Genomic DNA, 15,394 nt, shown 5'->3' on the forward strand with positions numbered 1-15,394 from the left:
CCAGATATTTGTTCAGTTGTTCAGTTCTGAAATCGGGGCTTAAAAATGGCATTGTAACACAAATTAGTGCAGAGTTCAAAATATGCAGTATTTCTTGTTAACTTTCATTATCATTTATGAATATATATGTATGTATACGGAAATACTTTTGCACTTTTGAAGTGATTGGATGATTTATGCTTGTATTTACTGTTATATATTTCAGATTATGTATCATCATGCCGTTGCCTTAGCCCCGCCCCTAGCCCCGCCCACTTGTCACACCTCTAGCTCCTTTTAACGAGTACCTGCACTTATTTTTTCCCATTTAAAGCACTGAGTTACAGAGAGCTGAATTGGGGCTCGGGCTGCCATTAATGATAACAAATGTACGGTGGAGTGGAGTCCGCAGTAAGAAGCACCGTGTTAAGACCTGCCCCATTCTTACCCGCTTGGGGTGCAGTCAACAAAGCGCCCAGAGGCTGTCCTCTTGGCAATTCTCACAGTCGCACGAGATTCGTTCTCCGTGCTCTGGAGCTCCCAATGCAGAGGGAGGGTGCGGAGAGCGTGTGCTTCCCATGCACCCCAAGAAAATGGACAACAAAGCCAAACTTCTAGCACAGCACGCACTGTGTTCTGAAGGACATAAAGGAGACAACACACAATGAGGTAGATAAGCATGCCCAGTATCACACAATTCAGTTAAGGAAACAGCTGGGGGTGGAATCCAGGTTTGTGGACACAAACGCATATAATCTGGGCATTAGAGCGCGGCCTTCCCTTCTTTGTTACGATGGTGATCAGTTCATTATAAACATAAACGGGCACGCGAAAGGTGACCCCGGGACCACTAAACTAAGGGTATGACCTCACAAATAACACCCCAACATGAATCAGAGGAGCATCGTTGTGCACAGTACATCATATTTTATTTGTTGGGTCACACACTTCCATCTTGCCTTTTCCAAAAGCATTTCACATAACACAATATGGCTCAATGAACTAACCGATATCCTGGGGCTGGAAATACTGACCAAAAAGCCCACACACAAAGCAGGTCACATTCTGGACTGCATTAGCACCAATCTCTCTACCCTAACTGTAGCAACTCCCCTGACTCAAACGTGGACAGACCATTGGCTGATCCCGTTCAACCTCGCTCTAAAAAAAAGGGCAACACTCCCAATCCAAAAGTCGACACCCAGGCACAGACAGATTGGAAGAAACTAATAAACTCCCCCAATCTGCACCTCGCCGCTGAGAACTCGAAACCCCTCCCCACTGGCTGTACTGAAATAGACTACAGCAATTTCTGTAAATGGATCACTGATCTCGGCGGACCCCCCAACCCGCAAAAAGCGAGGAAAAAGCAAAACAAAAAACGTGCCCCATGGTTCTCCCCCCACCTTAAAGACAAGCGCTCAGAGGTTAGAACCCTTGAAAAGAAATGGCGCCGTACCTATAGTGATACTGAACTCCTAGACTACAAAACTGCTAGGAAACACTATCACGCAATGATAAAAACCGCCAAAAAAGATCATTTCCTTGATGCCATCACTATGTCCAATAACAATCAAAAGCAACTTTTCAAAATAGTTGATGACTTCATGAACCCCACAATCCTCAGACAAGATATCCCACCTTCACCTACCCTGTGCAATTCGATAGCAGACTACTTCGAACAAAAAATCCAAAACCTCATTAAAGACTTTCCAGACCCCCCTGAATCCCTTTTCCAGGAAAATCTACCACCTACCAAAAAAAACCCGCAGCTAAGTAAATTTGTCCCGGTCAGTCTTGACGAAACTCGCCAAGCTATCCTCTCCATCAAGTCAGGCTCCCCTTTTGATCCGTGTCCCCCTCTGCTTCTCCAAACCATAGTGGACACAGTTAACCCTACTATAAATAACATCATTAACTCTTCCCTTGCCACTGCTGCCATTCCATCTGAATGGAAACTCGCTGCCGTGAAACCCCTTAAAAAAAAAACCCTAGCTGACCCTACCATACTTTCCAACCTCCGCCCTATATCACTGCTTCCACTACTGTTCAAACTCACTGAGGCAGCGGTAAACAAGCAGCTGACCACATTTCTGGAGGAAAACAACCTACTACACCCGAGCCAGGCAGGTTTCAGAGCAAAACATTCCACGGAGTCAGCCCTCCTACATACGGTGGAGACCCTCAAGACAGCAATGGACCAAGGTAAAAAAGCCGTCCTGATCCTGCTCGACCTGTCGGCGGCCTTTGATACGGTCTCACATCCCGTATTAATTGGCCGCCTGGCAGACTCGGGACTAACAGGGACTGCCCTAAACTGGCTGACAAACTTCCTCAGCCATAGGAAGCAAGTCACCATACTGGGGAACTATCGGTCAGACGAGAAAGCACTCAATACAGGGGTGCCACAGGGCTCTAGCCTAAGCCCAATTCTTTTCAATCTGTATATGACACCCCTGATAGAGCTTATCACCTCCTTCAACATCAGCACTATATCGTACGCTGATGACACTCAGCTCATCCTTGTTCAAGACAACACTACTACAGCTGAAGAAAATCTGAGAGACTGTCTCACCGCAACTTTTGAATGGATGAGAACCCACCACCTCAAGTGTAACTCGGGGAAAACGGAAATCCTCCCCTTTGGTCAGGATAACCTCTTTTGCCCGAAACAGTGGTGGCCCCAAGATGCTGAGGTCCCGCCAAATACAATTAAATCAGCCCGCAACCTCGGGATTAGGTTTGACGAAGCTCTCTCCTTCAAGCAACAAGCAGGTACCGTGGCAGGGTCCTGCTTTAACATCATCAAGGGCCTGAGAAGGTTTTTTGACCTCCTCCCCCTGACGGCCAGGAAGACAATAGCAGTGGCCCTCATCACATCCCGTTTGGATTACTGCAATAGCATCTACGCTGGTTCCAACAAAAGTGTCCTGCACAAACTGCAGATGGTGCAGAATACCGCAGCCCGTCTAGTACTGAGGCTGCCCAGGAAGTCTTCTGCCTCAGCAGCACTCAGAACCCTACACTGGCTGCCTATTCATAAGAGAGTACTATTTAAAATCTTACTTATCACTTTCAGAGCCTACCACCAGTCAGGTCCCACCTATCTGTCCCAAAGGTTTGGAAGATACACCCCCTCTCGATCGCTCAGGTCCTCCAACCTGAACCTACTGGTGGTCCCCAGATTCAGACTCTCAACCAAAGGTGGAAAATCTTTAGGTTTTTTGGGAGCCAGAGCCTGGAACAAGCTCCCCACCCAGATGCGCCTGATCCCTTCAGAAAACCTGTTTCGTAAGGCTCTCAAAACCTGGATTTTTAATGCATCTGACACCTTCGTCCTAACACTTATTTAACTTAACATTATTTAGTTCAGCCCCCTCTCCTCCCTCCCTTCACTAGCCGCCCGTACATTTCCCTTCTCCCCTCCTCTGTCACACTTTTACCACTAGCGCCAAGATGCTCCTTTGGAGTGTAAGTCGCGCTTTATAAAAACCATATCATATCATATCATATCATATAGCTTTTAAAGAGTTAAGTAATGCAGATAGAGATAAAACCTAGCAGAATTCTTCAAATAAATATTACTTCCATATTGAAATCCTGTAAGTCCAGAGAAGTAATGAGCATACGAGTCTTCCTGCTTGATTATTTTGTAGTGACCTTTAGCACAACCGAGATCACAAGTATCCTGAGTTATTCGTAGCTAAACTAGCGGATCATAAAAGAGGCTAGCAAATTTATTTATTGATATGTTTGCTGCACTCGGCGGTATTGCATTCTTTGATTAGAAGTCATATGAGAACATTCGTGTGCAGAAGGTGTAGGGACGGGAGGTGCAGGGGGGAAACTTACTTAGGGGAGAAATAGGGAAAACCGAGACAGTGACAGTAACGGAATCTTAAGCAACAGAACAAGGATTGTGGGGAGGGATACATCTGATACACTCCCTGATGCGTGTCTAAACTTTTAATTTCCTTCCACTGTAGGAACGAATGCTACTTCATGTGCTCTTTTTCACTTAGGACTGCCCACACTGCACTGGTCTGGACTGAATGTGTAGGGAGAGAGTTGGGTGGAGGAAGATGTAGGAGCAGTTGATTGCATATATTTTAAAAAGGACAGATGGACTATAATTGTGATATTATATATACGCACATCCTGCACCTCACTTGCTGCATGTCTGCAAACCTTGCCCTGACCTGTATCCTGTTACTGTGGACTCCCTGCATCACCCTTGTCAGAACTGGGCATATTTGGAGATGGTTGCCAGTGGGCACCTCTGGCCCACTGGCAATTATTTTTGGGTACCAAGACTCTTTAAGAGCCTCCTATGTGCGATAGGCTCCATGTCTTCATGATGGATTGCGCACTTGTCACTCTCTTCCAGACACCCTCATATAGTTGTCTAACACTAAAGCAATGGCTGATTTTCTGTCAATACACTGATTGACGTTCACTTATGATGTACACTTATGATGTTCGGGCTCGCCCGCCACAGTGCACTACGACAGAAAGATTACACCCCACCACTTTCAAATGTCAACAGCCACCACTGGGCCTCTTGAATTTTCTGTGTAGAAAGTATTTGCAACTAATTGGTTTTAAAAGGGCGAGTTTTATTATAACTGCATGAATTCTTACTTTTTAAAATAATAAAGATATTGAACCAAAAAAAAAAGGGGTGAGGCACAGTTCCTAAACATGATCAATTTATAATTTGAAAGCTATAAACAAGACATTCATGTCTAAATTCGCTCGCTTCACCCCACGTAAGAAAAGATTCTGTGCATATGCTGGTCTTCTGGGAGTAAAATACAATTTTCACTGCACCCAACAGCCAAGAAGATGCCACACAGACAAGTGCTCACCTTGAAGAAAGTCATAGTTGCACCATCCAGCACCGCTCCATATTCAATTTTTGTTTGCTTGGCTAGATCATCGGCTGACTCGATGGGGGATTCCATGCGCTCCACCGTCAGGAAGGCGGCCAGGTTGGCAGTGTAGGAAGAAATAATGATGAGAGTAAAAAACCACCAGATGCCACCGATGATCCTCGTCGAGAGAGCTTTGGGCATCAGCTCAGATCCTGCAACACAAACACATATTTCAGTGAAATGGAAAGATCTGGGACAGCCACAGGGGGAGATTTCATACAGAAGTCTTTCTATCACCAGTTACAAAGCCTTTCCACATGTAAAAGGCTGAGCCTTCTGAAGCCTGCCTTTTTATAGTAGATGCCTTGTGTCCAGGGCAGCTGCCAAGACTTAAATAGCTATGAAAACAAACCAGTTTTCGGCGGCTGTTGAGCAACATTTAAATATCCAGTATTTAATATACAGTTTAGCACTGGTTGTTAGCTTGCTTCTCAGTCCTCTCAGATTGTGGTAGATACGGAAACACCTGCATATGGAGATAACATGATTTGCACAGAATCACAAAATGTGGCTAAGCAGTGGTGATTGAATTTGAACCCATGGATTAACTTAACTATCCTTCTCCGAGAAACAAACACTGGAAGAAATGCTACACACACAAACTTGCAATCAGTTTGTGCCCTTGACTTTCCTGTGTAAAAAGCATTCTACAGTGTGAAGTCAAATCTACACAGAATATGTGGAAGCACACAGCCCCTGAAAATGGCCACTTAAAGACATTAACAACATATTTATAATGTGATAACCTAGGCAACAATTCCCTCTTCACTAAACATATCAATGGTAAAATAATGAATGAGCTACAGAATATTATTCTAAGGTAATTGTGTGCACCTCAGATGGGTGTCTGGGGGTGAAGTTGACGTCAAATAATAGTGAAGGGTATTAACCGCATTGGTAATGGCACCTCAAATGTTCATTAATGATCTTAGAGCATGCTACCTGGGGGCAGCTGGGTTTCAGAAAACTTCCTGTGATGGTTACAATTAAAAGAATCTTACATGAACTTCGTATTTTCACCTAATGTGCTTTCTAGGCAATGTTAATTGGCGGACTTGGCTGCATGACATTATAATGAGTTCTTTGAGAGGCACGATGCAGCAGTAGAAACACTTTGAAAGTCACATTTTGAATGGCTAGAAAAACCTTATTACATCACAAGATTTACAGTTGCTTAAGGCATAACTTTATCGCCAGTAATTACTTTCAGTTTGAGCATTCTGAAATCCATTAATGACATGTTCTAATAATATTTAGAGAACTCGCGATGCAGTACTAGAATATTTCTGCCAAAAGATTGCGTAACGAAAATAGTATGTCCTAAATGTTGTCTAAAAAACATCACCCCAGTGGGTTGAATAAAGAAAATCTACACCCAAAGTAACAAGATTTTATTAAACGAAATTTGCCACATCCATGTCATAGAATGTTGCTCATCACTAACCCTACTCACTCTAGAGTATGTTCATGGCTTTCTTGTCTACAATCTTTTATCATTTCTGCTAGAAAGAGGGTCTCTAGTTGGCAATGGTTTTTCACTCTGTCCAATTAGGGACCCTCACTCTGGTCCGGGTAAGGGAGTTGCACAGCTAATATAACCCTGCTCAACCCCTTGGTAGCTTGGTATGAGCAGTCAGGCTTACCTCAGAGGCAATGTGTAAAGTATTTGTACACACACACACAAACACACACACACAACCAAACACAGTGAAAACACTACAAAAGGAGTCCACATCAGTTTGGAAACATAGCCAAAAATTATCCGAATAAAACAAGACCGAAATGACAAGAATCCAAGATACACAAGTCAACATAGCATTTTTAAAAGATCAAGCAAGTTTGGTCCAAAGAAATCAATGGATGCATTCATTTAGGCACAAAATACCTTTGATGCATCAAAAATCAAAGACGGTGAAAGGCACGGGGAGGTGGGGTGCCGGAAAAACAAAGCGATGCATCGGTTCCTTACTACACAGGGGAGGTAATGTGTTGATTTCTTACTCGCAGTGGATGTGTGATACGTCGTTCCTTAATGATGGGCAGGTTAGGAGAGTCACTTCGTTACTGGCAGGGGAGATGCTGCATTGGTTCCTTACTGGCAGGGGAGGTGATACATTGGTTTCTGGACACAAAGCCTTGGTTCCTTACTGTGGGTGCGGTGCCAATGAAGAGTCAACATTGAGGTATGATGTTTCGATGACCCAGACATGCTGTGTCAATTTTGCAGCTGCGAGGCAGGTGCTACCTCGATTCTTCAGCCGCAAGCAGGTGCTGCATTGGTGGCGGGGCGGCTGCCACAGACAAATGTGACACAGTGCTTGAGACTCACGTTGCGACGATTCAGTGCAATTCAGTGCAGGCAGTGACAATGCATCACATTTTTGCAGCAATGCATTGAGAAAACAGGAGCAGAAAGTTGATATGTGGATTTTCTTTCTAGATCATCAGGTTACACTTCCAAGGGCCCCGGAACTGGATTTGACACACTTGCAAGTCAGGGATCTCTGCCAACAAAGAGAGGTACGCAGTTCCCTAAATAAGATGTACTCAAGGAGTGAAGCTGAAGCAGCCAGGTATAAACATAAGAAAAACAAGAAAGGGGGTGGGGAATCCTCCCTTTTGGGGCTAAAACCCTCACACACCCAGCAAGCTAGGTGTCATGCTTTATCATCTGGGTTTTGCTCCTCGTCAAACTGGCGGCGCAATGTCTGACGGGCACCCAGATGGGGCTCTTTATCGGAGATCTTTTGTCCCTGCCAGTTGGTGCATGTGGGTATGATGGCCTAGTAGGAAGTGTGTAGATGTGCAAAAGTGGTGGTGGTGATTGTTAAAAAAGGTTAGGCAGTCCACAAAGTGTTTTAATGGTGTGGCTATCTACCTCAGTAAAAACAGTGGGGAGAGAAAACTTCCTGGTACTAGGATCCAGGGAAGTATACTCTACCAGGTGGTCAATTGGTGGTTGGTCAACATGTTTCATGCAATTGTTCTGAAGGATACAGCGCAATTCATCAGGACCTAAGAAACTATAAAAACTATCTACATGATGTGGAAGGACAGAAGATTACCTACTCCACAGGGAGTTCAGAGGTAGGCCGAAGGTCCTACCACTTCTTAGTGGAACCTGCGGATGAGAAAGCAAAAGGTGGGTATAGACGTGGAGACAAGGACTTGAAATCAAGCCCATTAATCATCAGTTCACTCAAGGGTACAAATTCTAGATAAGATGGAGGGGTTCACCCCTATCAAGATGCACGGTAAGTAAATACACAACATTTAAAAACTTGGCACAAAAAAATCAACAGGCGAGCAATCTAAAGGTTACAGTTACATGACTTAAAAGTGGAGTAAACATAATTACTGCTCATCCTCACCCTAACGTGTGTCGTGTATGGCTTCAACGGTCTCCTCCCGTGAAAACGAGCACTTCAAAAGTATGTACCCTGATGGAGAGAAGTAGGGAAAAGTAATTATCAGGGCCACTTGAAAGGCCGGGGGTAGCTAGCCAGCTTCCAATGGTTGCACCAGCAACCCCAATGGTACCAGTGCCCTCGGCAGTGGGACGCGCCATAGGATTAGCTGCGCCTGTAGTGTGGCTGGATACGGAGCTAGGCACAGGCATGTGGCCAGTAAGTAACAACATAGAGAGCTGCATGGGTATACCACACGGCGGCAGTGAAATGGCCGCGGTGGTGTAGTGACACATGATATGTCAAAAACAGTAGGAGAGAGTTAAGGGATTTTATCCACCAAAGTGGACGGAACAATACTCCTGGTCCCCTAGGTTAGGTATCTAAATTAACAAAAATAATAAGGAGTACCACCAGAAAAGATGCTCGAAGAGCGATTTCTGCGGGATGATTCACTATCAAAGAGAAGAAAGTCCTTCTTTGCTGATTAGTAACCCCTCACTCACCGACCTGGTCGGTGACATGCTTCATCATCGGGGCCACCTTGATGGCACTCTGGCCGAGTGCCATCAAGGTGTGCTTCGACACCTGAACTACAGTGGAGCTGGTATGTGAGTGATGAATGTAAAAAAAGGGCGTAGGTGAGTTAAAAATTGTCCTGGTATGACTTATATGAAAAAACTTTATTCGTAAGGCTACTGGACAATACTAAAATATAAGTGTTGATACAGTTAATGGTTTAATTATGACCAAAGGTATCTGGAAAATGTGTAGTGGGTCTACATGTTTCAAACCGTAATGGGAATTACCGGTTTTTCTTCAGGACCAAAAATAAGGAAAGGGGTGGTCAGGGTACACTAACGCCCTGCCGTGCCTGCAATTCCTTAAGCCTTAGCAGCAAAATTCGTGGTGCTAGGCAAAAAATACAGGTATAGCCCAAAAGTGGTTTACCAAGAAAAGATCTGTGGAGAGAAAAATAATAATCACAATCAAACTCGTTACAAGCCTGCAACGTAGTGAAGTGACGGTGTCTCGTGTCTTCATGTCTCTTGAATCATCCCATACTGAAAGTAATATGGTTCGTATAATAGTGCAGTATTTCCGGGGTGCACAGTGCAGCTCAAAGAGTAACGTAACGAATTCATGGCGCAAAAGAGCCCTCAGTTATAACCAAGCACACCTATCAATTGTAGCGTGCTTTGGTGGTAAAGGGCATAAATTCATTATTCATTCACACGCATCAAGAATTATCGGTGCGTGGCTATGCAACACTCGAACCATATTTAGGTGAGGGGCATAGCGGAGTGATAACTGTTTCTTAACTAAACGTGTGAAAATGCCAGACACACAAAACATAAAACACACAACACACACAAAGTAGACCATGCTTACTCCTAATGGAGAGTCATAGGGCAGCACAGGATGGGGGAGGGGCGGCCTGGTTTAGGAACATATTCTGAAAAAATAAATAAAGAGTATTGGAAATAATTAGACCGGTTAGGAGACATCCGAGAAACGGGGCCGCATCTCAAGGCACCAAGGTCCTTCTGCCCCTGGTATTCGTCGAGTCTCTACTTACAGTTTTGCAGGCTAAAGGTATCAGTGTACCTAAGAGGTCCCTCCACGCGCCCTTGATCGGAGTGAAGACGGGGCCGGGGCTATGAGAGGCGCCATCGCGAGTGTTGGGGCGTGGCTAGCCTCGCGCGCTGGCGTGGTGACGTCATGCCAGTGCACTACGGAGGCAGTCCGGGGACATTGGTTCCCATAGTTACAGCGCTTGCTTTTTGATGTTGTTTACAAGTGGAGAGAGCGTCTCAATTTATTAGCACAAAAGGAAGAGATTTTCCAAGAGAGAACGGGGAAATGGGTATATTTAGTTGCATTGCCCGTTCAGTGGAAAAAGGAAAAACGGGGACATGGGTTTTATAATTATATTGCCGGTTCAGTGATTCATTCGTAGAGAACCTGCAGTGTGGTCAATGCACAGAGTGACATGGGTATATATAATTACATTGTCCGTTTAGTGGAAGAAGAGAAACGGGGAGGTGATTCATTACTGGAGAACCTACAATTTGGACTATACACAAAATGACAGTGTATTGGGAAAAAGAGTTCTACAAAACAAAGGCTGATGCTCAGTCTGTGGTGAGTGAAAATCACAGCCCGATGTACTGAGGGCATAGGAGGGTCATAGTACATTGGCCCATTCAGTGATATAATATTGGAGGACCTCCAATCTGGTCCTTACTCAGAGTGACAATTTGGTTTTTCAGGGGTATGTCTATTCAGATTAAAGACATTTGGGGAATGACAGGTCCTATAGAGCAATGGCTGATATTACACCTGCGGGAGGTGGGAAACATAACCAGGGGTACAGAGGGCATAGGAGGATCATAGGACATTGGCCCATTGTATATTATCGTTAAGACCGTTAATGTGTGTTGACAGTCTGTACACCCATCTTTGTTCTTTTTCATATAGGCGTTTCTGTAGGTTAGGCCCAGTTGGTAATTGTTCGATGACAGTCCATACCATGTCGTTTGGCGTGTGATTCTTCTCCAGGAAATGGTCAGTTAATCTGGTTGCACTTTTTTTGCAGCGGATGGTGCTGCGATGCTCGCAGATCCGTTGCTTGATCTTCCTGGTGGTCATTCTGATGTACTGTTTTTTACAAGTGCATTCAATCAAGTAGACAACATTGCTGCTATTACAGTTTGTGTGTGCAATTTTGTTAATGTAGTGACACATGAGCCACCGGTGGGGGCTGTTTACCTCAGCCCGTGGATCCATTTGCAGTGTCACGTAAACCTTGACCCAATGGACTGCACACACAAAATGTCCAACAACCGACACGCAATACCAATGGGCTACTACAAAATCACCCGATCATGGTGGGAGGTTCGCTGGTACCAAGGAGCGGCGGACCGCCATGAGAGTCAGCCACCAGAGGTCCTGTGGGCGGCGCTCGCACTTACCTAGTGCTGGAGCAAGTTGCATCGGTCAACCTACCCTCACGCGGTACGGGAAGAAGGAGCCGGAGTATGAGGATGCATTAGACAGTGTCTTAAATACAATCCCAACCCAAACGCGGATCACGCTCTTCTGCGTATGCGCAGAGCCAGTAGACCTGCGCATGCGTTGGCTACTGAGATGGGCGGGGCTGTCGGGACGTGTATGCTGGTGTAGTGGAAAAGACTTCACTCAAAAGGCGCCATCTTAGATGGTCTCAGAGAGGGGCAGAATGTACACAATGTAATACACGGAATATATGAGAGCTAAAATAGCACCTCATGGCTTGATAGTCAATATCGTGCCAAGGATATTCCTGGAAGATGGACCATTTAAAATTGACTGGTGCAATATATCCTGGAAAAGTACGAAAGTCTAGCTCTTTCTCATAGGACAAACTGCCAAGAGGTTGGCGGACGCCATCCTCGTGAAAATTCAAGCAGCTGAGACAGCTTTAAAAGGGACTATTCCAAAATCTGCATTCACGACTAAACTAACCGAAATTAATAATGAAATTGCAGAAAACAAAGAGTTTCTACTGAAACAAAAAATTACTAAACTCCAAAAAGACGTGGCCCATTTCGACAAAGAGAAAATCTATCCCTACCTCAAGGACGACTTTTCAACTGCAAAAAACTGTTACTCAACGGACGAGAGCTCAGACACGTCTAGCCATAGGGCTTCATCCAACAGCGACTCCAGTGGGGGCAGTTGGAGTAATCGCAACCAGCGTAGACCACCCTTCATCCCCTTCCAGGGCTTCGACAGCGGTCCCCTATACCAAGGACCACCACACCCACTTCCCCCCCCTCCCTGGCATTACCCTTTCTACCCACATGGTCCTCCTCAATACTACCCTTTAAGTAACCCCCCTTTTTTAGGCAGAGGTTGGGGAAAAGGAAGAGGGCGCAGAAGAGGAGGACAGAAGGGTGTACAATGGCAGGATCAACCAACCCCGATGGTAGAGACCAGGAGCACAACGCGGGGAAGGAGAGTTTAGTAGGTAACCTCTCCACATGGATCCTCACTCCTACAGAACAGACTGTTCTGGAAAAGGGCTTTGGATTTGTTCCTACTCCTACTCCTGATAGGTTTAATGAAACCTGCGAACTTAAACAATTTTTTAGAAAAGTTCGCCTGAGGGCTTTTTTCAAGATGAACCTGAGTCTGAAAAAACTGACACAGGCCTTCGCAATCCTTCCACCTTTACCCCCACTAACAATATGGTTCCACCAGAGATTTAGGAATTTGAGGTGGCAGTAATGAAAGGCATTGAGAAGATGCCACGCACCCGACCTTTTCACAACTCGAGCAACTCTGGGAGAAAGGCGATTAAGACACTTTCCCAAGACCAAACCATAATTATCAAGCAAGCAGACAGAGGGGGCGCCATAGTAATTCAGGCACTCCATGATTACAATGTTGATTGTAGGCCTCAACTTTCTGACTCCAGGTACTATGCCCCTTTGACTAGCGATCCTACTCCCAGGCTCAAAAATGAGATTTCATCTCTGGTCATGGAGGGGGAAACCAACGAGTGGTTGAGTAGGAATGAGGCCAACTTTCTCGTCACCTCCAACCCAAAGATACCTTACTTCTATGCCCTCCCAAAAATACATAAGGGTACCACTCCTGTACCAGGGAGACCGATTGTGTCGGGAATAGGGTCCCTACTTGAGCCCTTGTCCAAATTTTGTGACAACTTTCTCCAGCCTACAGTCAAGAAAATACCATAATTTCTTCAGGACACCAGTGATGTCTTGAGACTGTTAGACACCATTGAGGGCAGGGAGGGAGTGGACTTACTGGTCACATTAGACGTAGAGGCACTATATACGAATATCCCCCAGAGGGCGACCCTAGAGGCAGTGGAGGCGAGTCTACTCAAGGATGAATGGACATCACCTACCCCCATCCCTTTCATTATGGCTTGTGCAACTATCGCACTCACACAAAATTTCTTCCAATATGAGACTGACCTCTTCCATGAGATACAGGGTACCTCTATGGGTAGTACGTTTGCTCCCAACCTGGCCTGTATATACATGGCACACTTTGAGGAGACAGTCGTCAACCAACCTACTAACCCCTTCAAGGACAACCTTACTGTGTGGCGTAGATATATAGACGATATCCTTATTCTCTGGAAAGGAGACATAGAGACCTGCAATGTATTTTGCAACTGGTTGAATGAACAAAACCCTTTCCTTAGATTTACAAAAAAAACGTTTGTGAGAAAGGGCAGCGGACCCTAGGTAGCAATGACAGAGGTGAACACACGCCAGTGGCACAAAAAAGAAGAAAAGTCAATAGCGCAGGGAGCGAGAGAAACGGCTTAACAGGAGTTACCTCCTGGGCAGAGTGAGGACAAAAACAAAAATATATAATCAGAGCCAATAACAGCAGAATGAAAAAGGAGATCAGAAAAGGGACCACGAAAGACATGGAGTCTGGACAGGCAGTGTAAATGTCCCCAGGACACAGGCACACCGGTCCAGACATAGAAAGCCAAGAACAAGAAGGGCAGAAGAGGTAGAGGCAACCCAAGCGTGCTGAGAGTGAAAAGCGCAGGGCACACCAAAGACAACAGAAAGGCAACAAACAGACTATCCACCGGATCCGACCCTTCCAGCAACCAGAGAGACCGGGGAGAGATAAATAAACAGAACGTTATCACCTCAAATCCCCGCCCTCAAAAGGGTGCCAAAGGGTCCGACCACCAGTGTCCGTCCCGTCAATGTAGCCAGTCAGTTGTAATGGGTCCGCATTCTTCCACCAAATGTTGAAGCTCATATGAAACTGTAAAATTAAAGGATAAATGACAACACTGAAATAAACAATTCGCTCTCAGCACATGGTTTGCAAGGTTTATTGGGAACCCAATCAGAATGCAATCAGAATGTAATCACAATGCAATATACATGAGGCACGGAGACCTCAGCAAAGCTTACTGAGTGCCCAATTGGCATGACAGTACAGAGACATTTTATAGGTAAAAGCCCTACCGGATGGGCATCATAGCATACGTAACCTAGATCAGACTATGTTCTGCTGGACCAATCAATGAAGGGTAGTTGTGCCATGATACCCTTTTAAGGCTCGAAGTATGTCTATACCCTGGTGTTGCTGCCCACGTGCCATCTACAAGAGCAGATTTGGGTTTTCCCCTAAAGGTGAAATCGGTGCCTCTGGTATACGTGGACTTGGCACGTACTTGACCGGCCAGGTCATGTCGACATGTTTTTACTGAAATCTGAGGTTTTGCAATAGCTAGCTGGAAGCTGGCGTGTTTGTTCTCGGAAAGCCTTGCGTTGCTTGCACGTTGCAGCTGACTGACACACAAAATGGAGCGTGCAACCATTTTGTGGATTTCTGCTGATGTCATTTCTTTAGTAGCTCAAAGAAGACTATAGGCCTGGCAACATATGCATTTGGTATCATAAATAATATCTGCTTCATCAGTACTATGTCCGCTACAGAGGTTGCCTTCCTAGACCTGAGGATAAGGCTGAAGAGGGCTGGTCTGAGTACCAATCTACACACTAAGATAACTGACAGGAATAGCCTCCTCCTCTACAAAAGCCACCACCCAAAATCCCTGCGAGACAACCTCCCGTTCGGGCAGTTCCTACGGATTCGTAGGAACTGCTCAGACTTGGCAGATTACAAAACAGAGACACGACATCTACAACACAAATTGCAGGATAGAGGTTACCCCACCAGGCATATCCGCAACTCCTATAAAATGGCCATGAACAATCCTAGAGAGGCATTGCTAGAACTTTAGACGAAGGAATCCACCGATACTCTGACTTGCATCACCTCCTTTACCAGAAACTCATCCCTGATGAAACAAACCAACATCAAACATTGGGGCATAATCAATTCCGGTGATCTCGCCCTCCCACGCCCAAGGTTCGCGTTCAAACGCACCATGAACCTTAAGGACAAATTGGTACATACCAGACCATTGAAAATAGAGATGAACACTCAACGAACTTTGTGGGACTTGCCCAGAGTCACTAGACACTATCTATGTGGAGGTTGTGCGGTCTGCAAGCAAAC

At 45.3% G+C, this 15,394-nt stretch overlaps 1 protein-coding gene across 1 annotated transcript in view; it reads right to left on the reverse strand.

Moving 5' to 3' along the window:
• Positions 1-15,394, reverse strand: part of GRIK3 (glutamate ionotropic receptor kainate type subunit 3) — a 1,130,254-nt gene that overhangs the window by 91,473 nt on the left and 1,023,387 nt on the right. The window contains exon 13 of the mRNA XM_078681209.1: positions 4,848-5,065. Within this exon, the coding sequence (XP_078537335.1) occupies positions 4,848-5,065 (218 nt within the window). The remainder of the gene's footprint in view (positions 1-4,847; positions 5,066-15,394) is intronic.

This window comes from Lissotriton helveticus, chromosome 3_1 (assembly GCF_964261635.1).
Source record: "Lissotriton helveticus chromosome 3_1, aLisHel1.1, whole genome shotgun sequence".
Classification (NCBI taxonomy): domain Eukaryota; kingdom Metazoa; phylum Chordata; class Amphibia; order Caudata; family Salamandridae; genus Lissotriton; species Lissotriton helveticus.